Source organism: Triturus cristatus, chromosome 5_2 (genome assembly GCF_964204655.1).
Source record: "Triturus cristatus chromosome 5_2, aTriCri1.1, whole genome shotgun sequence".
Lineage (NCBI taxonomy): Eukaryota > Metazoa > Chordata > Amphibia > Caudata > Salamandridae > Triturus > Triturus cristatus.
This window is the reverse complement of record NC_140588.1, coordinates 533,839,709-533,862,398: the sequence shown is the minus strand read 5'-3', so window position 1 is coordinate 533,862,398 and position 22,690 is coordinate 533,839,709. Positions and strand designations below refer to the sequence as shown.

Genomic DNA, 22,690 nt, shown 5'->3' with positions numbered 1-22,690 from the left:
CTGGCTTCACCAGGGGCTCCAGGGAGGTGGGCATCATGTACAGAAATTCCTTCCCGTTATCCATACAGCAAACCTGGATTGATGAGATGGGCAGATATGCCGCGGTCTCGGGGCAGTGGGACGGTAAAATACTTTTGTTAATGGCAGTATATGTCCCACCGGGTCTACGGGGTCGAACCTTCATAGACTTAGGTACTATTATGCTCTTGTTTCTGGAAGGCTGCCTTGTCGTGGGTGAAGACTTTAACTCAGTAGTGTCGAGATCACTTGACCGCCATCCCCCACGTGAAATAGGTCCCTCACACAGATGGCTTCCAGACTTCTTGGAAGGCACTGGGCCTCGCAGACGCGTGGAGGGAGTACCACCCTGAAAACATCCAGCATACCTTCCACTCAAGGGAACAAAACAGTCTTTCTCGTATTGACTACCTACTGGTTCCAGCATCTGAAATAGGAAATATTCAAGCAATTAGGCACATGGCGCGGGGTATCTCCGACCACTCCCATATGGTCTGAACTGGCCCTGGGTGAAAAAAGGGTGGGGAGGATTGCGCCAATCAACCCCTGGTACCTTTGGAACCCCGTGGTCAAAAAAACACTCCTGCTATCCATTGATAACTACTTTCTGGAAAATGAAAGGTCGGTACGAATGTCTCAAACCATACGGGAAGCATTTAAAACAGTACTGAGGGGGCAGGCACTCTCACTAATTGCAGGAGTGCGTAAGGAGAAATTAAAGGACCTAATCCACTTGGAGAGGGAAGTCTTCCATCTGGAGGAGAAGAATGGGGTAGAGGTCACACAGGAGAGACTTCATGCCCTGAGGCTCAAAAGGGGTGAATACAAATCCATTGCAACTGACATGGCCAAAACACTGGGCAGGGACAAAGACGGCAGATTGTATGACTTGGGGGATAAGGCTGGGAAGTTGCTTGCCTGGTTGGACAAGAAAGAGCTGGCAAGTAGACTTGTACCAGAAATATTCGATGAGTTGGGAGGGAAAATAACGGATCCACAAGCAATTGCCAATGAATTTGCGGAGTATTATCGTTCTAAATATAGGGCTAGCTCCTCCCTCTCGGAGGCGGACTCGCGGGCTCTGCTCTCAGATATACAGCTCCCCCCGTCCACAGAGGAGTAGAATGCACTAGATGGTGACTTCAAAAACTAAAACATTGCACAGGCGATTAGAAACGTCCAGTCGGGCAAAGCTCTGGGCCCTAATGGTCTACCCATCGAACTGTACAAGTTAAAGCCGGACAAAATTGCCGCACATTTACATGCCATGTTTGAGGAGAGCAGAGAGCTGGGACTGCTTCCCCTTGACCAAAGGGTAGCAACACTGGTTACTATATACAAAGAGGGTAAGCCAAGGGATAGGTGCTCACCGTATAGGCCTATTTCCTTATTAAACGTAGAGCCAAAGGTTCTAGCTAAATTGCTGGCGAGTCGCTTGACCCAAGTAATTAGTAATTTGGTGCACCCTGACTAGTCATATCGAATTAAACCGGAGGAGATTGCACGTTGTGCTGGGAAGACTGGACACAATCCAAGCAGCTGCAGTGGTGGTCTCATTAGCTGCCACAATGGCGTTTGATACTGTTGAGTAGCCATACCGGTTTGCAGTCTTGGCAAAGATGGGTTTTGGGCCCAGCTTTAGCAGGTGGGTGTGGCTCCTTTACGTGGAACCCCTGGCGCAAGTGGTAGTTACTGATAAGAAGTCTAAAGTGTTTGGGCTGGGTCGTGGGACTCGCCAGGACTGTCCGCTGTCACCCTTGCTCTCTCCCTGGAGCCATTGGCGGCATTGAACCGCAGGGACCCGGTAATCCGGGGGCTAAAGTGGATTGAAGCATGGGAAGACCGTAACTCTCTGTATGCGGATGTTATTCTCCTCTACCTTGCCTCCCCTAAGGCGTCGCTCCATAGAGTGCTCAATATATTCACAAACTTTGGGAAATATTGGGGGTATACGATTAATTGGAGCAAGTCCTTAAAGTATGTCCTTAGCGGAGATCCTCCTCCCTCACCCAGTGGATGTCCTATTCAGGTGGCTGGGGTGGGCTTCTAGTACTTGGGAATTTTCATCACAGCAGACCCCAGAACCTGTTACGAGAACTATCTGCTCCCCCCCTGCAGAGACTGAAGCGAGATGTAGCGAATTGGAAGGCACTCCCGCTTTCTCTGCTGGGTAGGGCAGCTCTATTCCAAATGATGTTGCTGCCACGTTTTCTGTATGCGTTATAGAACTTCCCGGATCTGGTCCCAGCGTGGTACTTTAGGGAGATAGAGAGCCTCCAAAGGGAATTACTTTGGGATGGTAAACCCCGCATAGCCTTGCAAAAACTAGTTTTAAGTTGGAATGATTGGACTTCCAGATGTTAAAAAATATTATTGGGCTGCTCATCTAGCCGTAATAAATCATTGTACATATCGCCGCTGGGACAACCCGGGTTACAGAATGTATAAATGGCTAGGCTACTGCCGGGTGGCAATTATAACATGGCCCTATACTCTAAGCCGAAAACGTTTCCCCTCACAGGACCAACCAGTACAGGTTTGGCACGCAGCAAACATAAGTATGGGGAAGGACCAGTAGCTTACACTGGCTACTCCATTGTAGGATAATGAACAGTTGGGCACTCTGAGGACCTCCAAGGGGTTTGACAAGAAGAATCTGATTGAGATCTCAAAGATTGGGGACCTATGGAAAAAGGGTGAGGTGGTAACATTTGCATTTCTGGAGAATACAGGAATACGAGCCAGCAGACACAGAGTACTTTCGATATCTGCAGGTGCGACACGCGCTCATGTCAAATCTACCAAAGGGTGCCTCTCCCCCAGAATCCTCGCCGTTGGAGGATAGATTGCTTGATGGGTATCTGCCAACAAAAGTGATATCAATGACCTACAAAAAGCTGATTAATAATACCACGGATCCCCTTGGACTGATCAGGGAGCGCTGGGAAGGCGGTAGGCTGGAGCTTGATGACGAGGAATGGCAGGAGACAGTAGCTTCCCCGCAAGAGGTTGTGATCTTCTCCAGACTGCGCCTGGTTCAGTTTAAGATCCTCCACAGAGTCAATGTCCCTGGGTCTCTACTTGTTAGCATGGGCAGAGCAGATGAGGGAATGTGTAGAAGAAAGTGTGGCCAAATAGGCACATATGCATATAGTATGGGAATATAGCAATGTCCATAATTATTGGAAGGGGATACATGATTGTATTCGAGAGGTACTCGAGTTAGACATTAAACCTGAAGCTAAAAGATGGCTTTTAAATGTCTGGGAACCCACTGACTTGAATAGCAAAGACAAAATATGGGTCACGTTGGGCCTAAGGTGGCTAAAAGAAATATTGCTCAGTTGTGGGGTGCTGGGGTATCGCCTAAAATTGAAGCCTGGAAGGCAGATATGGATAGGTGTATGGCCAGAGAAAAAACTGTATACATTGCACATGGGTGCCCTAAAACATGGTCCTCCATATGGAGCAAATGCAATGCCTATTGGGGTAATATGTGTCTCCCTTCAACTATCACCTCACTTGAGGAGCCTTCTACTCCATAACAGTTGAAACTCTCATGTATCATTTGCTTAGTTCATTGTCAACAACTGTACACGTGTATTTAATTTTGCATTATCCAGCAATGTTGATTCTCTACTGTTTAATAAAAAGAAATCTTTTTTTTTTTTTTTTTAATAAGAACAGATGAATACTGGGTATATAGCATTTTCAGTTCGAGACATATGAGCTGTAGATCATATGCTATGCATAAACTATATAGTAGTTATCTCCCAAAGCGGTGGCTAACCTGTATCTGTTGCAGAGGGCTGAAATAGTGTACGTAAAACTGCCTTGCCCACTTTTTGTCTTGCTAACACATCTACACAATAGTGTTTTGCGAATGTGTGAGGTGTAGACCATGTTGCAGCTTTGCATATGTCATCTATGGGTATGTTTCCTAAGAATGCCATAGAAGCCCCCAGTTTGCGTGTAGTGTGCGCTCTGGTGAAAACTGTTAATGTCCATTTTGCTTTTGCGTAGCATATTTGAATGCACTTGACTAACCACCTTGTAATTCCTGATTTTGATATGGGACTGCGTTTGTGTGGTGGAGCAAAAGTGACAAACAGTTGATTTGTGTTACGAAAAGGTTTTGTCCTTTATATGCAGTACATCAATGCTCTCTTTACATCTAATGTGTGTAGGGCACGTTCTGCTACTGAATCTGGTTGAGGGAAGAACACAGGTAACTCAACAGATTGATTGAAGTGAAAAGCAGAAATGACTTTAGGAAGGAATTTAGAATTAGACCGAAGAACCACTTTATTTTGGTGCATTTGTAAACAAACATTAAAAATGCAATAGGTCTCGCCGTTAATTAAGTTAACACCATTTGCTTTGCTAAAGGTATTGTATAGCAATTAGCAAAGCAAATTTGTTTTGACTTAATTAAAGGCGAGACCTATTGCATTTTCAATGCTGTTACGTCATTTAGGTCAGTATCCGGCAATGACACCGCAAGAGAGCCGGTGACAAGGGGCTAGCAAATATTACATAATGCCGGGGCTGCGTGACATTTACCCTGTGACAATCCACAACAATAAACAACGGGGTACATGCATGATTAATGTAGAGAATGTCCATGCGTAGTGCACAGTTCTAGTCCCTGTCCATCTGAAATACAACTGGTAATGTAAAGTAAAGTGCTGCGTTCCCTTCAGTCGAGTTTGTTTACCTTCGGTCGAGTTGATACTAAATAAACACATGCAATACAAAAGGAAACAAGCTAACAGTGTGCCATGTGCGCGTTGTGCAGAAATGTCACGCGTAATCCCACGCCGCGGGTGCACATCTTCTGTCAGTCCGCGTGCACGCTTTGGAATCCGTATTGATTACAAAAGGCCCTTGCATGGCGAGAGCAGCGCATGCGTGCTGCTAACGCCAGGCGAGACCTAAAAAGGCTCTTCTATAGTTAATGCCTGAAGTTCACCCACTCTTCTGAGTGATGTGATAGCCACAAGGAAAGCAGTTTCCATGTGAGAAATTGCAGTTCTCATTTGTGCAATGGCTAAAAGGGTGGACCGATTAGTCTGGTGAGGACAATGTTGAGATTCCATACCGGAGCAGGTGGATGTCTTGGGGAATGACTCTTGAATACCTCTATAAAGGCTTTGATAACAGGCACGCTAAAAAGAGATAGATGTTGCCTATTCTGTAGGTATGCAGCTATTGCAGCCAGGTGTAAGCGTATGGAAGAATATGCTAAATTGGAACTTTGTAGATGTAACAAATAGCATATAATGTTTTGGACAGAAGCATCAAGCGGGTTAATGTGGTTGTTATTACAGTAAATCACAAACCACTTACACTTTGCTGCATAGCAGGCTCTTTTGGTAGGACGTCTAGCTTCCTTGGTAATATCCATACAGTCGGGCGGTAGATTAAGATAGCCAAATTCTAAGACTTCCGGTGCCAGATCGCCAGATTGAGTTGACTGGGGTCTGGGTGTCTTATATCCCCATGGCTCTGTGTGAGGAGATTGGGTGTAAGACGGTTTTTGTTGAGGAACTACCGAGAGTTCCAATAGTGTTGTGCCCATGCGGGAGCAACCAGGATTAGTGTCAGGGACGCTTGTTTGAGTTTCCGAACCACTAACGGAATGAGTGGGAGAGGCAGAAAAGCATAAGCAAATATCCCTGACCAGTTGATCCATAGTGCATTGCCTTTGGACAATGAATGAGGATAACTGACGCGAAGTTTGGGCATTTTGTGTTTAGGTGTGGGGCCAACAGGTCTATGTCTGGAAAACCACACATTTGAAAGAATGGGAGGAGAATTTGAGGGTGTAGTTCCCATTTGTGGACTTGCTGTGTCTGGCGACTTAGCAGATCTGCCATCCGATTGTCTATTCCTGGGAGGTGTTCTGCTAGGAGATAGATTTTGTGGTGAAGAGCCCATATCCAGATGTCCTGGGCTAGGTGGGACTGTTGGAGGGAGTGTGTTCCCCCCTGTTTCTGTATGTAATACATTGCTGTCATGTTGTCTGTACGGACCAGGACAGCTTTGCCCGCCAGGTGGGTTTGAAAGGCTTGGAGGACTAGAAATATGGCCATGAGCTCTAAATGGTTGATGTGGAGCAACTTTTGTTGATGACTCCCCAGTCCTTGTATTGTGTGTTGCTGTAGATGAGCACCCCAGCCAGTTAAAGGCGCGTCCGCTGTTAGTGCGGTCTGTGGAACCGGGACTGTGAAGGGCCGTCCTTTTGACAGATTTTGTGTGTTCCACCACTGCAGAGAACGAGGAGTACGGCCGCTTACCAGATCGCAACACTAGATCGGTTAATAGACCATGGGACTGCTTCCACTGACTGGCTAAGCATTCCTGAATCGGACGCATGTGGAGCCTGGCATTCGGGACGATCATGATGCAAGATGCCATCATCTCCAGCAGGTGCATGTAAACTCGAACCGGAAGAGATTGATTGGGTTGAAACTGGAGAATCAAAGCCTGAATGTTGCGAATTCTGGCTGATTTGGGACACACTAGAGCCTTTTGAGTATCTAATGTGGCTCCTAGATAGTTCTGAATATTGGCTGGCTGAAGATGTGACTTTGGCACATTGACTGTGAACCCCAGTCGATGCAGTAACTGGATGTTTACTGAAGTGTATTTGAGACACTGTTGGTACGTAGTGGCTTTGATGAGCCAGTCGTCTAGGTATGGGAAGACATGGATGCTTTGTCTCCTGAGATGAGCAGCTACTACCGCTAGACATTTTGTGAAAAATCTGGGGGCAGTGGTGACTGAATGGGAATACCTTGAACTGGTAATGTTGGCCCGCTAACACAAACTTGAGAAATTTGCGATGAGCAGGGTGGTGATCCCGGGGCTGACTGGGGCCTGAGGGCGTGGGTTGGTCCTGAGCCTTCTTTTTGGGTTGAGATGGATGTCGGGGCGAAGGAGTTTCTGTACTCACAGTACGTTGTCCCTGTGGGATGTCATCATCCTGATCGGAGCCATACTAGGAAACAGAGATCGGCTCCTGCTCTTCTTCGGCCCAAATAGCATCCTCGGCTTCATCGGATCCGAAGAGGTCCAGAATGGAGTGTGTGTGTTGACTTTGCATGTCGCGACATCGAGCCTGACGGTCGCAAAGTGTCTTCTTGGAGGAGAACACTCTGCACGCATCGCAGTCCTGTTCTCTGTCCTCAGGGGTGAAGCACAGGTTACACACTCCGAGTGAGTCGGTGCGTGGGTATTTTGCGTGGCACCGAGGGCAGAATTTAAAGGGAGTTTGTTTCATCAACAATGGGGTTGATGCCCATCCGCACTATCACCGAAAGGAAGAGTCATCTACCTCGTGACTGGAAAGACTTCTTCGAAGTAAAATAAAGTACAAGCATCCGGACCCAACACAAGATGGCGACCTATGCATAGCATATGATCTACAGCTCATATGCCTCTAACACAGTTTTATTCTTGCTACAATGCTTGGCATCCGCTGTGCTTTTCCTCACCCACAATCTCAATTCCCCTATCTAAGAAAAAACAACCTTTGGAGGCTGAATTTATTTAGTCTACAGCTCCTCCTTCTACAACACCCTTCCTCCCCTTTCCTATTAGGAGAGTGTGATGATCCGAAGTGTAGAGAACATCTCATAAAGCAGAACAAAGTACCAACTTAGTCATTCAGACAGGCAGAATGATGACTAGGTATACAGAGCCAGTTAAGACTCCCAATGCCTGCCAACAAAATTGTTCACTACCTTCCCACAATGATTACACTTAATTTATATTAACAGAAATGACATGCATTCAACTTTATAATCTGGGAGGACATATCAGCAGTTATGAGGCTATGATTGCTTGAGCAGATTTACAAAGTGTAACCTAGAACATTTCCAATCAAGAGGTGATGACATCAAAATAGGTTTTATAGTCAAACAAAAATCTGCAATGAACAGACCGGCATCTAAAGCATTTGTTATGCTTTACTTGAATGAGATCAGAGCACATTGGGCATGATGACACCAATTAATGTAAAAAGACTTCGTTTCAGCAACAATCAGCATTTGCACCAGAGAACCTTACCAAAAAGCACTCCATTGTTAGAAGATTACCATGTTGCTGGACCATACATTTTGACTTAAAATATCTGACAGTATTTTCTGAAATTAGTAGCCAGAGCCTGTAAACTGTGAATGCATTTGTGAAGGTTGAGGTTACATTACAACCTACCTAACATTAGGAACGGTAAATGGGAGAAAGCCTTCATCTTGTTAGAAGCTTTTTTATGTTGTGACACCCATAGTTTTCACTTTATCAAAGGCAGATTCTTTTACATGTTCTTAGAAAGGTGCTTTGAAGATCTTAACTTTAATTATAGCAAAAACTCAGCAGTAAGAAAGCAGGGAAGATGTGGACTTCTGCTGCTGTTCCGGAGACTCACAGCATGAATGGGATTGATGTCTCAATGCGGATGAATCCCATTTCTGGTGCTTCCTAGGCTTCTTGTTTAGATTACCTCACCTACCACTAATGTGAACCTTTCACTAACCTCCTGATACTGGTATACCCACACTGTTCAATATCTTCTTGGAGCCTGTAGATTCAATCCTATAAAACCTAGGGACTCCTTTGCTACTCACATAAACAATTTCAAATGTTTCTTTAGATCCTCGAGAACAGGACAGTGAAATTTTCACTGATTCTAAACCCATCTAAGACAAAATTCCTTCTATTCTACAAAAGCGATAATCAATTCGAGCATGATCCTGACTAGTACTGAAGCATGATCCTGACTGGCACTCAACCTCTACCTTCGCTTCCTTCCCCTTTTATTAACATGCAAATTAAAATGCAAAGACCTGGGTTTCATACTGGATTCACATGTATCCTTCTCATTGCACTTAATAAAAACAGCCCATTGCCAAATTCACCTTTTTGCACAATAAAGCCTTGGATACAAACAGACAAAACCAACAATGCGATGATATCTAAAGCGACGTATCTATAAAATTGCAATTTTTTAACAATGTTGTGTCAATCACCCCCTCAGATTCCATAATCTAACCAAACTCTTCCTTAATCTTAAACAATATTTTGTTTCTCCAAATGTTTTTGTCTAATTCTCCACTGGCTCCATCATGAAATACGGTATAAATGCTGACAATAAGGGAAAAAATAACTTGCAATTGTTAAAATAGCCCACAAACCAATAATTTACCATGTTAATGCTATGTTATATGTTGGTATTATTTTCAGGTTAATGTTAAGATATAGGTTTCAGAGAACGAAAATGTCCTCTGTGAAGGTTGCACCTGCTGCTCAGAATCCATGTGCTTAGAACTCACAAAGACACGTATTTGCTCGACTCCTTAGCAATTGTTTTACAATGAGTAAGGTTAAAGTCTGAGGCACACACAGGATCATTTCACTCCAATTATAGTAAACAATCATGATTTATTAAGATACAAGACTCACTTGAGACTTTCCTGTGAGCTTGATGACGATCTGTCTGACTGGGGAAGTGATGCTACACTGCTGGACGTTTTTGCATTAGACTGTAGATTTTTCTGATATTGTGGCTCAAGTGAGTTGTACAAAGCATCTGATTCTGCAGGGAAATGGTTTCTGAGCCCCCAAAAAGCCCTGTAAAAAAAAGAAAAACTCAAATCATCTAAAGCTGTCCAAGGCAACAACTTACATTTACAAAATTAAAGAATGCTTATCAATTGAATGGCGGCTCTTTGCATTTGTTAAACCCGAGCAAAATTGCCAAGTGGACCCCCCCTTACCAGACACACACACAGGAATGCAAGCAAATCCATTGCCATTTTCCTCTACTGTTATTCCCATGAATCTCTTTCACATATAAAGGACACACTTCTACTGACAAAAAAATGTAAATAAAATATAAAATGTGCAGGTTACGTTTTTTTAAGACAACGATTTTGTGTGTTAAGAGTGTGGGATGGCCCATCAAACCTTTACCTCAATGTAAAATACAAGAAGTACATTTTAGCTAATCAATGGCAGAAAGTATCAAATTCTGTTCTTATAGGCATCAAGTCAATATTAGCTGTGTTTATAGGATACTACCCTGACACCTTAGAGAAGCTAGGTGAATCAAAAAATGTTACATTGATCTATTTTTAGAAATAAACTAGTCTACATCCCAGCAGACATAACATGAAATAATCCAGTTTATAGTCAGACCGACTAGAATAGTTACTGTGGAGAAATAAAGGTTGTTTTTTCACAAACTGAAGCTTTTCATGTAATAGTGTTATACCAAATAATCAAAATGGGAGTCTGCATTTACTGCTGCTTAGCATCTTTTGTGGTACTCATCATAATGTCACACAATATGGGTATGCGCCCTGCATGGTATACAGACATTTATGCCATAAGTGCCCACTATGTATGTATAATGTATATCAGGTATCCAGACTTTTTTTTGGGCACTGGCGTCTCGCTCACTTAGTGGGTAACAAGAGATCTAGGCCTGTCCCTGAAAACGTGAGGACCTGGGCCTGTCCTGTGACCTGGAGAGGCACATCAAGTGAACCCTGAGAGTGGACAGAGGATCACAGTGTCCATGTTTTGGGTTTAGCACATGGACTTGTTGTTTCAACATACCCGTGTCACGGCACACCAGACTATCTGCATTAGAGGGAATGTGGCCCACTGCCTCTTTCTGTGTAAAGGTATGGTGTTATGTGAAAACCCTGAACCTTTCACTGACATCTTGTACGTATCTGAAAGGCGTGTGCAGAACACATGTAGGGTGGTGTTACAGGGTAGCTGTCACACTGAGTACGAGTCTGAAAACTGAAACCATTGCGATCCACAAGATGGGAGATGGGGACAGCTTCCCCAGACCGTCAAAGTGCACTGCCTGCATTCCTGTGGTTGGAGGGTGGAGATTCATATATGGAAGTGAGGAAGATGGATACAGGGCTTCCTTTAGAAATTCCATGAAAGCTACTGATTAGTTCACCATGAACACTGCCTTTTGCTTGTTGGTAAGGGTAAGGCTGCAGTTTCTGTTTTTTACAGGTAAATGTTTAGGTTGTCAGGCATGCCATTTGCCTATCTCTAATTATTAACTCACAGCGGCTGATGACAGTTAAGAGTGTTTTTTTAACCATTACGACAGTGGTGCTAAAAACATGAGTAAAGAGTGAGTGAGTACATAGTTGACGTGCAAGGGAAACGTAGTTTACGCCTAAGCCTTAATAATGCTTCCCCAATAAATTTGTTGGGGAGCACATCCAACTAGGGTCACCCACGCATGAGTGAGCAAATAGAGCGGTGTAAGACGTTTAGTACTCACAAGAGAATCATAATCACCACTGTATATGCTGCATTTAATTTTGTAATAGTAAATATGGCAGTGAAGTTACAATTATCTTTTCTCCAAAAGACAAGCACTGGTTTGGTCATTAAAGATACTGTGTTTGTTAGTTGACTGTTGAGTTTGGAAATCATGCCCCCCAACTACCTCCTTGATAATCCTATGACTCTTCACCATCCTGAGAGTGAAGTGAGGAGGGGGTTGAACTTGGCCCATTTTTAAGTGTCATATTAGGATGGACCACAGGTAACCAGTGGCAAACAACCTCAGCCCCATGGTAAAGTCTGTGTCTGCACGTGGCCCACCCCTCAAAGAAATCTGACACACACACTTATTGCACACCAACGGACATTTCTTAACAACTGAATTTCGAAACGTATACTTTATTTGAGCTTTTCTTAAATTAAACCCTCACAGGTGTCCTAAACCACTTCTGCACTCAAAAAGCAGGTTCCATCAGAATCAACGCATATTGTAGTGGGCATTCTAATAGAATTACTGTATACTGCAAATGGTCTTATTGTTGAGGTAATGTGCAGAGTACAAACATTCAGGCACAAGCAATTCCCTTATGATAATACTATTAATTCACGTGAATGCTTAAGTGAAAAAATCATGCTGCCAACAGCATTTGTTCGAGAGTATGAGAGAAGAGATACATTAACAAACCGTACAACATATCACAGGACTCTTGCAGGGTGTACTCAATTCAAAGTAACTCACTTTCTAGCTTCCACTCTTGCCTCTGCATCAGCATCGTGCATGCCTTTCTTGATTGTTTCAACCAACACTGCAACATGCCTGAAAGACAAAATTCAAAATACATCATACCCAAGAGATGAATCTGTCTCTATCGTGGATGAGAAGGACTAAAGATCATATAATCATCTTCAAACCAAGTGCATCAAATTTGTTCTTACCAGTTATTGCATGCAGTATACGCAAGACTGAACCCTTCTTTTTCATGGGTGTTTCTTAGAAACAAACCAGGTATTGAGACAACACGCATACCACACCTTTATAGTTTTAGACATACACTGGTTACCGACTAAGCACTTTAAGTTTATTCGTTGTTGCTACACTACTTTGGCATTCGTACCTGCAATGTAGCTTTCCTCTCGGTGTATTTGGTCACTGTGTCTTAATGAGGCGATAAAGAGCGAGGAGAAAGAAATAACTCTGTAGAAGCTGCTCTCTTATTGGTGTATGGGCTGCATAAAATGAGAACTGAGAGTGGCACACAGTGTCTCCTATGTGCCAGCAGGATGCAGGGCAGTGGCTAGAAGTACGAGTTACTTACCTTCAGTAACGATGTATCTGGTAGAGACGCTGTCTAGCCGCAGATTTCTTAACTTAGAATATCCCCAGGCGTCAGACTGGATCCGGAATTTTTTTGCCGCAGCACCTCTGCGCGCCGGGGGACGGCGCCACACGACCCCACCCTGACGTCGTCCACGTACGTGACGTAAGCAAGGTCATACAAGTCCCTCCCGGTACGTTGACGTCAGTTTTCTTCGGGGAAAGTTTTCCGCGGCACAACGCAGACCCACCAACAAAAAAACTGTGAAAGTATGGGAACAGTGTGCGAGGAATAAAAATCCATGAATAAAGAAGGAGGGTGGTGCAAGACACCATCGTAAAAGACAGAATTAGACACTGCCCTGATATAAGTGAAAAACCTGCGAGAAAGAGCCCCGCAAGCTAAGCGAAGACCCTTCCCTAAGTGCAACAAGGGAAGAATATCTCAACAGACAGAAATAGACTGTCAGTACCATGTGGAACTGTGTCGTCCAGCAAGAACGGAACACAGAGAGAACAACAGTCCACTGCAGGAAAGTATAAAAGACTGGCACTGTCCCTATAGTAATGGAGGTCTGAAACAGAGGTCAACAGAGCCCCAAAGGACAACTGTAGAGGAGACCAGAACCCTGAGCCAATAGAGAAGGCGGGAGGGAGGGAAGGCAGCAGGAGAAGAAAAGAAAAAGAAGATTAATCTCCTGGTGAAGGTGAACCAAAAGGCACCATTTTACAGGAAGAAACCCCTTGGAGAGAGTCATCTGTATATGGCAATTCTCAAAAGGACACAACAATGTGAGCACCCGTGATAGAAAAACTAATGGTAACTGAAAGAGGCCAGTGGAGAACCCCACTTGGTAAGGTCATTGCAGAACAGGGAGGCTGGGTGGGCGTTAAGGAATCTGCAGCTAGACAACGCCTCTACCAGATACATCGTTACTGAAGGTAAGTAACTCCTACATCTGATAGAGACATCTAGCCACAGATTCCTTAACTTAGAATAGATACCACAACCATACCTCATGGAGGAGGTGAGTCTGCGACAGAACAACAACAAGCCTTTGCAATGCAATAGGTCCCGCATTGACGCGAGTTTGAGCTATTGACATTGCAAATAACAATGCCTTTTATTTTTGTTTTCTTTTTAAAAACATAAATAAAAGGCATTGTTATTTACAATGTCAATAGCTCAAACTCGCAAAACTGTGAGACCTATTGCATTGCAAATGCTTGTTTAGTGTTTTCTTGGCGAGAGTAAACCCAAACAGCCCCGGTTCCATTCTACACGACAAAGGCATTGGACTATATCATGAGCGCCCCTTCAGACCCTGTCTTTTTTAGAAAGTTGAAGTACAAATTATGCTATAAAATGAGGGATAAGTTGACAGGTGAACCAGAGCTGCTTCTACGCCGGAAAGTGGGGGGTGCTTCTGGAGGTAATGGAGGCATGAAGAAATGCTGCGTTAGCAGTTCAGGTTAAGTGGTCTTCACTTGAAAGACCCTAATTGATAGCGCCGGGACTCCCAGTCCACCCAGCCCCACCCCTCCCCTGCAGGCAGAGCATGGCGTGCACGTCCACTGCCAGAGCTCACCGCCCGCGTGCTCCTGGGTAGGACATGAACTTAACATCTTGTGCGCGCGTTTCAAACATCTGCCTCAAGTTAACCCAAGGGATGAAAGGCGCTTCTTCCTTGTCAGCCCCCAAAGTTCATATTTTTTGTGATGACATAGTACGTACAATGATAAGCGAAGGCTGAACTTCTCTATAAAAATACATAAAGGTAAATTCACCACCACATAGACTCATATTTTTAGTCTGCAAACAACTTCATGTTTGTAACGTTCTTATCTTGAAAACATTACACAATATTCGAGGGAGCAAGCATCGAAGTTTACTCGAGGTTTTTTTTAGATATGTTTTCCAGATTGCATAAAGTATAACTTGTCTTGACTTTTCTAGCAGGCGTAGTCAGCTGGATATGTACCTCAGTGGGTTATTGTTCATGCTGTGAATTTCTCCATACAACCATCCGATTGCATGCTCAAATCACTGAAGGGCTTTCTTAGTCTTTTCTCAGTCTGAGACTAATAAATAGAGTGTGTTTACGTCGTTTAAAAACCTATATCATTCAAGTGCCCAGAAGACATTCCATTCCTGGCGGAGCTATATAAAACGGGCATTACATTACAACTATAAAATAAATAAAATATCCTGTCATTCCTGCTGACAATGTGAATTGTCTTATTTCTTCGTGTGCTTTGAATCACAGTAGAGGGGCATAACGCAGGCCCCTGCGGTGCACAGAGCGCCCCAACCCTACAGGGGGCTCCAATCCTTCAAGGTGGCCCCATTCCCCAATATATTCAATCAATTTCTGTTTTATAGGGGACGCTCTATGCCCCCAATCACATTCTGCGTGGGGGATCGGGGGGCATCATTTGGCTTTGCGCCACTCTCATAGCACCATGCTATAGAGCGCTCTGTCACCAAGGCGTAAGGCAGACTCCTGCTTTTAGCACACAGGGCAATGGTGCACATATTTTGTTGCAGGCGCGCAGGCACACACACACTTTAAATGATACTCCAAGTTAAACTAACCTGTGGTGTCCAGATGTCCCATTTTATATCGTAATTACAGCCACATATAAATGTTTCTATATCACTTTAATTTTAATTCACACTTCCACAAACTATACAAGTATGAAAAAAACCTAGGGATCGATAAAGACTCCGACAACTTAAGAGTTGGTGACCTACTTATAATATCATTCAGAACAGAGTATAAAGTATCTTCTTGAGGGAAGGGGAGGAGGGGCGACACTTTTGGTTTCTTGATATAGTGAGAATCTTCAATACTGCACACATCTGCCTCTGAACAGAAAATAAGCTACTGTGGCTCTCATCTGAGTCTCGAAAGCCAACAGCTAAAACAGCTCTGTGGGTTGATGCAAACATTCCCAATGTCTGTGTGTGAAAACCGAAGGTCAAAGGTTCGAATCCTAGTTGGTGCTTTGGGTAAAAGTAGCATGATTTATTTATAGTGCTACGAGGTTCCTGCTCCTGACAGAAAAAGCCCTATAAAAAAAGTATTGCTTGTAAAATGCTTCACACTCGTTTTTTAAGATAGCAGTGCGAAAGACTCAGAAGCCGTGTTTAAACAAGCATCGACTTTGGAGGGTTGGTGCGGGCGGAACACACTAGTTTATTAAAAATGTTATCTGGTCTAAGGGCAAAAAGCCCGGGAGTTGTGGGCGTGCGCACGCTAAAATAAATTTTTTTTAAAAACACGCGAGTGGTGGACGCGCGCGCGGCAGGAAAAGTGAACGCAGCAAGCCCGGGAGTTGTACACGCTCTGTGGTGGGGGAGGGGCATTGAAGCAAGGCGCGCGCGCTTCGCCGAGCGAGAGGAAAGCGAGATGGCGCCTCTGCTCGTGCCTGTGCGCGTAACCGCACACTGTATGCCACACAAAGCTGTGGTCGGACTTTTAAAACTCCACTCCTAAATGTATCGCCAGAGCAGCGCATGCGCTGGCTCAGGCGAGACCTAAACAGCGCCAAGCATTTGAGCCGGCAACAGAGTGACGGACAATGGACCGCAACCAGAAGAGCAAGAGATAACGGGATGCAGACATCCCCAAAAGTGCCAGAATGGCGCTACACCATAGCTGTACAAGCATGAGAGGTATAAACGGCACCGGCCATATACCAGAATAAAAGAAAGAGAGAGGAAAAAGGGCCACTTTCAGCTTAATGGCACACTATGTGAACACCAACCAAGGGCTGAGAAGAAACATGAAGAGATGCAACCAGAGCCTACCAGGCTAGTTCACGGAAGGAAGGCCGGCGAGGCTACAGCCAAGAACCAAAAGGTCAAGAGGTAGAACTCAGCAATGCTTTTAGAAGCGCAGTCGGAAACAAGAAACACGCCAAGTCCCAAAGGGGGGGCAGGGGCGAACAGTAACAATCTGAAGCGGGCCACCACAGAAACATGCACAAAGCAAACAGCCACAGAGACCACAAGGTGGCGTAGCTAAAATAAGCATAAGACTGCCTGACCAGGCAGCTGGAAGACTAAGGTGAGACCAACACACGAAATGCAGATATGCAGGGTGTAGACGTAGGACGACTAACATCAGAAGAGCTGCCCTGCATGCCCAGCTGATGTAATATAGGGTGATACCTAATGAAGGAGGCACATCCGAAGGAAGGGGCAGCAGAGGCTACAAAGGCGTAGAAACGGAGGAAGAATCTCAGAATTCTAGACCACACCCTTCCGACTGGAAGGAAAGTAACCCTTGTCCAGAAGGAGAGATAACATTCAGTATCTGAACACCAAGAAGGGAGCAGTGTAAAACTGGGGAACCACCCCAATAAGTGGAACGCAAAAAGGGGCCTCATTGGCAATCCGCATGCATCACTGAAAAGCTCCCTGACACATGGAGACATTGGACCAGGCCTCGCAGCCTCGAAGAGAGGTGAAGACGTAGGACGAAGAGTACCCATGGAACTTTTATATATACACATAATATAAATATATATAGCAAAGACGGGTAAACGGGCCACGACTATGCATTAATGGCAGACAGTAGCCGCATTTAAAGTGGGATAAACACCCTGAAAACCTCCCAAGGAGTAGAATGAGGCAAATAAGCAAGATGACCCATGATGTATAGAAGAGGCACCAAGGCACAACATTGAGCACTGTACAACGGCAGATAAGAACACCAGGTGACACATAGAGCCCAAGGGATCTCTTAGGCCCAGTTGACATAAAGCAGAGCTATATGATAGCATACAAGTACCCCACACGGAGTATGCACAACCCAACACCTCTTAGGGCAAACCACAGTCCGAGGATCAGACACAACAATCTGTGGAACACTGCCACAGTAGGCTAACTGCCAGCTCATAATGCATCCAAAGGATGCTAAATAAAGGGGTAACTACCCCCGACCATGCGAAAGAAAGACCTGAGGCTTACTGCCAGCCTTAAACACATTACGCATCTAAAGGATGCTAAATGAAAAGGTACCACCACAGAACAAACGCATGAGGAATACAGGCCTAAGGGGGAGGGCGAAAGCCCGCAAGGAGGCGCTGAACAGCCGATTCGGCGTGAGCATCAAACAACAAAACCCCATAAAAGGGTAAATCAACAAGTCACTCTCTGATATTCTCCGGGTAGATGGTATCCCGCAACCAAGCATGGCGCCGCAAGGCAACTGAACCAGCCATAGCCCGGCCTAAGGAATCAGCAGTATCCAAGGCCGAGCGGATCGTAAACTCAGCAAAGCCACGGCCATCCCAGAGAAGATGAAGAAGGTCAACACGAGCACCTTCAGTGGTGGCGGAGAGCAGAGACTCTGCAGAGTCCCACAGGGCTGAGGTAGCCCGCCTCAGCCTCAACCACAACAGGCTCCGACTCCGAAGAAAGAAGCGGAGCCGGGGAGGAGAGTTTACGGTGCCATTCCAGACAGGCGGCCGCCTGCCCGGAAGGCCGAGGTGTGCTCGAAGCAAGGCTTTGAGCACCAGCAACCTCCCGCGACGCCATAGGGAGCCTCACGGGACTATGCGGCACGGCAGGGGTGCTATGGGTCATAGAGGGGGACCCAGCGGGTCGCACCCCGACGACACCATATGGATCGTAGAGGGGGACCCAGCCGGACTGCGCCATGACGACACCTGGAGGGCAAGGGCTCATTTAGCGCCGGGGAGTCCGTCGGGGACCCCGCAAGTAGCGGAGGCCCAGAGGACGCCCCAGGGACGGGAGAGGACCCAAGGGAGCCTGCAGAGCCGCGGCATAGGCCTCCATTTGGGTCCGAGTCGCCCCCGCACCCTGATAGGGCAGATAGAGGGGGGACGACTGTCGGGGGCACATGTCCGGAATGTTCCGGGAACCAGTGCCCTCGACAACAGATGAAAGTGAGGTCGAGGACCTCAGCGACATGCGCCGCGACTTACCAATAAGTGGCGAACGACGCTTCCGGGCCCCAGAGGGCGATCGACGGCGGAACTGGAATGTAGAGGGGCCTGCCGGTGTTGAGGCCGGGGGACGAGACTACTCCGACCGGGACAGCTGTGCCGAAAGAAGCTTCATCCGGCGCTCCCGCCGGGACTTCGGCTTGAGGCGTTGGCAGGCGTCGCAGTCCGTAGAGTCGTGGTGCTCGCCCAGACACCACATAAAGATAAGATGTGGGTCTGTCGCGGACATTTGCAGCGAACAAGAAGTACAAGTTTTAAAACCCTAAGGCATAGCACACTGTTCCAGATGCAAAGCGTCGAAAAAGGGCCTGAAAACAGGCCAGAGGAACCGCTTACTCCGGATCCGTGTTGCACGCGGAAAAAAAGGAAACTGACATCAGCGCGCCGGGAGGGACTTATATGACCTCGCTGACGTCACGTACGTGGACGACGTCAGGGTGGGGTTGTGTGGCGCCGTCCCCCGGCGCACAGAGGTGCTGCGCTACAAAAAACAAATTCCGGATCCAGTCTGACGCCTGGTGATATTCTAAGATAAGGAATCAGCGGCTAGATGTCTCTATCAGATACCCTATTACTCAGCAGCTCTTGCAGCTTGAGAGGTCAAGCACTGTTTGATCATTGCCTTTATAATCACGTAATGGGAGGGGCTGGCCTTCGAGCCAAGTTGCCCCATATCCATTTTAAGGGAAAATGCAAGGCTGTCTAAGCTGCATTGCCAATAAACATACAATTAAAAAGGAATATTACATATTTTTTATCATCCCTCCCATCACCCTGTCCAAGGAGGTAGAAAAGAAAAATGTACCTGGCAGATGAGATTATATCCTCTCCTATTCTACCTAAATCCCTTAAATCACTTTGTTATTTACCAATAACAAAGTAATCTAACTTAATTTCAACTTGAAGAGCAGGACATGGTTAATGCATTGGCAAATACAGCTGTAAGAGATAACAATATCGATTAGAGACTACGGCAGTTCCCTGAGAAAGAGGAATACATTTCAGTGGTTTCTGTTATTCAAATTTTGTGTGCTACCTTGTATTTACAGCAAAAGCCCCGAGCAGGAATTCAGAAACCTTTGAAGTTCAAGTAGAACTCAATCCAATTTTGGCCAATAGTACTGTGGCCATAGACAATACATTAAGGTAGTTAACAAGGAAGTTCCCAAAAACAAGTTAAGTGATAGGGGAAAACTGTACATGCCCTCCAGTGTTAGAATCCCAAATAAAGACTGTGTCTTGCTAACTATCTGTGTCAAACTAAGGAAGCGCTATCCAGGGGTATTGAGACATGGGAAATTGCCACAAGGATAATTATTAGGCAACTACCGATTTCCAGTTGTTAGTTAAAATTTCATTATCCATCAGAGAAAACAAATGATGAAAGTAGGAATGGACTAAAACTACAAAGGTTAAACCAAGATAAACATAATTTAAATGTCATTAAGAAAGCACTCTTTTTAATGGGCTAGATCACATTATGTAGCAGAAATTGGGAAAACTAAAATGTTTATTTTAAGGTGTTGAATAACGGAGTGAAATAGAGGTTAAGTGGTGTGCAGCTTGAACACAATGTCTCTAATTGTGAGCAGCCCAGTAAATTGGATACCATGGGCAGCAGTAGCCCCTGGGGTGGGGAAAACTAAGCCTTTTATGAGTTGGACCCCAGGAGTTCACTAAGAAATGAGGAATTACTGGCAGAAATCTGTAATTCCGGGTCTGATTCCCCGGATTAGTGCTCACTATGGGCTGGACTTTCACCCAGAGATTTCAGCTGCTCTTAGCAAGTTAAGGCAGCTGCGGTGTTTCCGTATATCTCATAATTCCGATAGGGCCGATAATTGCAGTTACTGGTCACATCTGAATTAACAGGCCACTTATAATGAGAACATCAAAGTCTGTTGCAGGGATTCTGCTTTTGCACAGAACTATGCGCAGGAGACCAGGACCTCAGAGAATTGTGGTGTACCAGAAAACTCCCCTCAGAACCCCGAACCCCTTATCCGACTAGCTTAGTATCCCATTCGTTAACCTAGATCTAGCTAGGTGGTCCCAATGTATAGACAAACCAGAACAAGCGACTTAGATATTTCTCAGGAGTGGTGGGAATCCGAAATACCTGTTCGTACTTATTTGTTAGTCCACAACATAATAATACAGACACGGTATAGTTTAAAGAGTTTATTTTATAAACCTCGCGTCCTAAGATGCAGTACTTTGGCTAACACTAGCAGACTAACAGTACAGATCAGAACCATAAGCATTATTACAATACCATATAAAATGAAAGGAGCAATCATACTATTAATGACAGTGGTATACGGCCACACTCCTTTCACTATAATCTAATACATTATTATTAGACTATTAGAAGGTCTCTTAGGCTAACAGGGGGGAACCCATACCGTATAGATCAGCTTAGTAGAATCACATCAAAGGATCAGCTACCGCATGCATCAGCTCTTCTGTTCGAATGAATGTAAAACCAAATTGTTCTGCAATATTAAAGACGCTTGTCCTTTAGATATTGGCAGCTGTATGCATGATATGTCTAACAAGTGTCTACGATCAATCTAAACACAACACTCTGTACCTTCTAGTAACCCAGACGCGTTCTTTGCATGATGTACAGACCAAGGGCACATTTCATTGTTAAGAATGTGAAACAACAGTTTGTTATCCTGTAAGGCAAAGTCGAGTCAACATTTCTAAAATGAATAACACATAACAACAGTGTCGTGTGCAGCGCAGCAGAAACGACAAGCTTTCTTGCTAATAATGATCTCGTTTATGCTAACTTAGTGTTGTAAATAGGGCGTGGCTTAATCCATCTCACACCCCCCCATGATCGGAGCACTAACCAATAGGGATACACTTATCAAGAACGCAGTTTTTAAGTGATTCAGAACGGAACCAAGGGCATGAACTATAAGTCCATATAAGGTAAGTGTAAAGTCCGAGAATAAAAAAAATGTTCGTTTAAGAATGAAAAATGATGTGTTAAAAAATAAGCAAAACTTTCGTAGAAAATTAACAATCCTGGATGCACCCTGGAGTGATAATGTCAATCAGTTAATCCATGAAGGTATATGCACCGTAAGTTGCAACTGCTTCCAAGAGGAAATCATTGGAGCGTTCCGCAAAAGTATCTGCCATCCAATTTAGCAAGGGAAAGGAACATACATGTTCATCAAGTATCGGAGCATCCAGCACCATGATAGGACAACTGTCAGTCTCCTCCATATAACTCCTTTCAAGGAATTCAATAGCTGCCTCTCCGATATCCCAGTTTCCAAGGACTCCGTGTGCAGCACCCAAAGCCATAAACCCGACACCAGAACAATCAAATTCATGAGCCACTAAGGGACACATTAGTTCATCAAAATCCGGGTCAGGTGACGCCAAGTTTGACAGGCACAAGTCCAGAGCCTATTGGAAGGGACAATCTAGGCAATGAAAAACAGGTTGCACACACGTAAAAAAGGGAAAACGGAAAGACAATCCATACTTGACGCTTAATACCGCTAGTGGTAAGGTGCCGTAGAAATCAAGCATCCGGCTACGAAGATGGAGCAAGCGCAGCATTCTGTCTTGCAACTCTCGGTGTGCAGCCATACCGAAGTGCGCAAATCAACAAGAGGATCCCAGTCACCAAAGCGAGGAGCAAAGGGAACCCTCCGAAGACACTCGAAAAAATAGAATGTAAAAATGCGGGGATCACACCAAAAACAGTCTGGAAAGATGTCACGAGGCCCGAGCCCACAATTTAAAAAAAATGAACAAGGCCAGTCGTAGACGAAGCATTAAAGATAGTTTGAATCAAGGTTCCAAAATGGAGGGGGAGGTCGGTATTTAAAAGAGCTTGTACCTCAGTGTGTGTGTTCGCCACATTAAGAAGAAATGTTTCACGGGACGAAGTCAACGCAACCTCCTTTTTAGACAAAAGAGCCCTTATTCTGCTCATCCTATTGAACTCTGCGTTCAAGGTTGGAATCGCCGGCCAGATGGATATATCAAGTCGGCCTTGCGGGGGTGGGAAAAGGACGTTATTAC

General features: G+C 45.1%; 1 protein-coding gene across 38 annotated transcripts in view; it reads right to left on the bottom strand.

Moving 5' to 3' along the window:
- CLASP2 (cytoplasmic linker associated protein 2) overlaps window positions 1-22,690 on the bottom strand; it is a 1,832,463-nt gene that overhangs the window by 772,021 nt on the left and 1,037,752 nt on the right. For all 38 annotated transcript variants that reach the window (XM_085607571.1, XM_085607579.1, XM_085607573.1 and 35 more), the window contains 2 exons: window positions 12,083-12,160; window positions 9,484-9,651 (listed from right to left, as the gene is read on the bottom strand). In XM_085607571.1, coding sequence (XP_085463697.1) covers window positions 9,484-9,651; window positions 12,083-12,160 — 246 coding nt within the window. The remainder of the gene's footprint in view (window positions 1-9,483; window positions 9,652-12,082; window positions 12,161-22,690) is intronic.